This window comes from Daktulosphaira vitifoliae, unplaced genomic scaffold (genome assembly GCF_025091365.1).
Source record: "Daktulosphaira vitifoliae isolate Bord-2020 unplaced genomic scaffold, ASM2509136v1 Scaffold_2507, whole genome shotgun sequence".
NCBI classification, from domain to species: domain Eukaryota; kingdom Metazoa; phylum Arthropoda; class Insecta; order Hemiptera; family Phylloxeridae; genus Daktulosphaira; species Daktulosphaira vitifoliae.
The window spans coordinates 1-1,160 of record NW_026102067.1 but is presented as its reverse complement, the minus strand read 5'-3'; the positions used below and the strand labels follow the sequence as shown (position 1 = coordinate 1,160).

The window sequence follows — 1,160 nt, the reverse complement described above, 5'->3', positions numbered from 1 at the left end:
TCAATTAAATTGGTATATAATAAAAAGAAATATTTAAGTATAAACAAAATTGTTAAAATACTTTAACTTTGTTTTAACAAATAATTCTTTTCTTAATCAAAATTGGTAAAGTATCTTGTAAAATTTCTTAAAAATATATAAATACATTTAATAGTTAATATTAAAAGTAAAAGTAAATGGAAAATTTTTCTCTAATTTAAAGAACAAGAAAATATTTGATTTTTACCAGTATATTTTTTGGCTATCAAAAAATTTAATATATATTTCAATTACAAACCAAATTTAATTTTGTTGGAGCTGATGGTAATAAAGGCCTTTGAAATTTTTTCTGGTTTCCCACAGCACTTGGTAATCTAGGTGCAGAAAAACTAGCACATACAAAGTTAATTGTATTTATCCAGGAATCTAACTCTTTAGCATCACTAAAATGAAAATAAAAGATTCGAATAATTAAAATATTTTATAAATATTGAAATTACTTTTCGCTGTACCTAGTTTGAAACAAATACTCCGCTTGGTCAGCAGTAATAAGTCTGAAAACATGTTGTTTTTTTGTATAATCAATAGCTTTAGTAGCTAAAGCATGGTGTATATGTATTGCATTATGAATGCTATCGCTAATTTGAGTTTTTTTAAAACCAGAATCATCTTTATGTAAGTAAAGAATAAGGTCACGTAATGTACAAAAATACATTTTCCAGCCTCTTTTTCCTCTAGCAGCTATAAGTGATTAATATTAAATGTTAAAAATTTCTCAATAATATAATTGATTGTCACTACTTTTTTTTCCATTAGCTTCCTTACAACATTTTCTCATAACATAGCCTTTTTTATGTTCCAAAGCCTGAGTCATGATATTTTCTTCATAATCATTACTTTTTTGGTCAGATAGTTTATTTCCAAAGCCATCTGATTGATTGGCATTAGCTATTTTAATTTGATTTTCATCTATGTCATCATCACTAAAATATTAAAAGGGAAATGATATATTTTTTCACTTTTAATAATAAATTGATCAAAATGATGTAGAAATCAAAAAGTTAACTTTGATTAATAAAATAATTTCACAAAAACAAATCAATATAATATTTTATTATTAACCATGGGTATTTCAAATATCAGAAACGAGGGATATATATATATAAAAAAAAAAAAAAAAA

At 23.4% G+C, this 1,160-nt stretch overlaps 1 protein-coding gene across 1 annotated transcript; it reads right to left on the bottom strand.

Moving 5' to 3' along the window:
• Positions 1–211: 211 nt before the first annotated feature.
• On the bottom strand, positions 212–993 carry LOC126909951 (PH and SEC7 domain-containing protein-like). Its single transcript, XM_050692356.1, has 3 exons — positions 781–993; positions 492–720; positions 212–422 (listed from the first exon to the last, which is right to left on the bottom strand). Exons 1-3 carry the CDS (start codon positions 851–853, stop codon positions 266–268), a joined length of 459 nt encoding a protein of 152 aa, XP_050548313.1. The 5' UTR covers positions 854–993; the 3' UTR covers positions 212–265.
• Positions 994–1,160: the final 167 nt, after the last annotated feature.

What these genes read in the sequence shown, in the direction of transcription:
- LOC126909951 (XM_050692356.1), bottom strand. Translation starts at nt 853, where the DNA reads ATGACTCAGGCTTTGGAACATAAAAAAGGCTATGTTATGAGAAAATGT. An exon ending in GGAAGCTAATGGAAAAAAAA is followed by an intron (nt 721 to 780) that starts GTAGTGACAATC and finishes AATCACTTATAG; the next exon opens with CTGCTAGAGGAAAAAGAGGC. An exon ending in GAGTATTTGTTTCAAACTAG is followed by an intron (nt 423 to 491) that starts GTACAGCGAAAA and finishes TTTTCATTTTAG; the next exon opens with TGATGCTAAAGAGTTAGATT.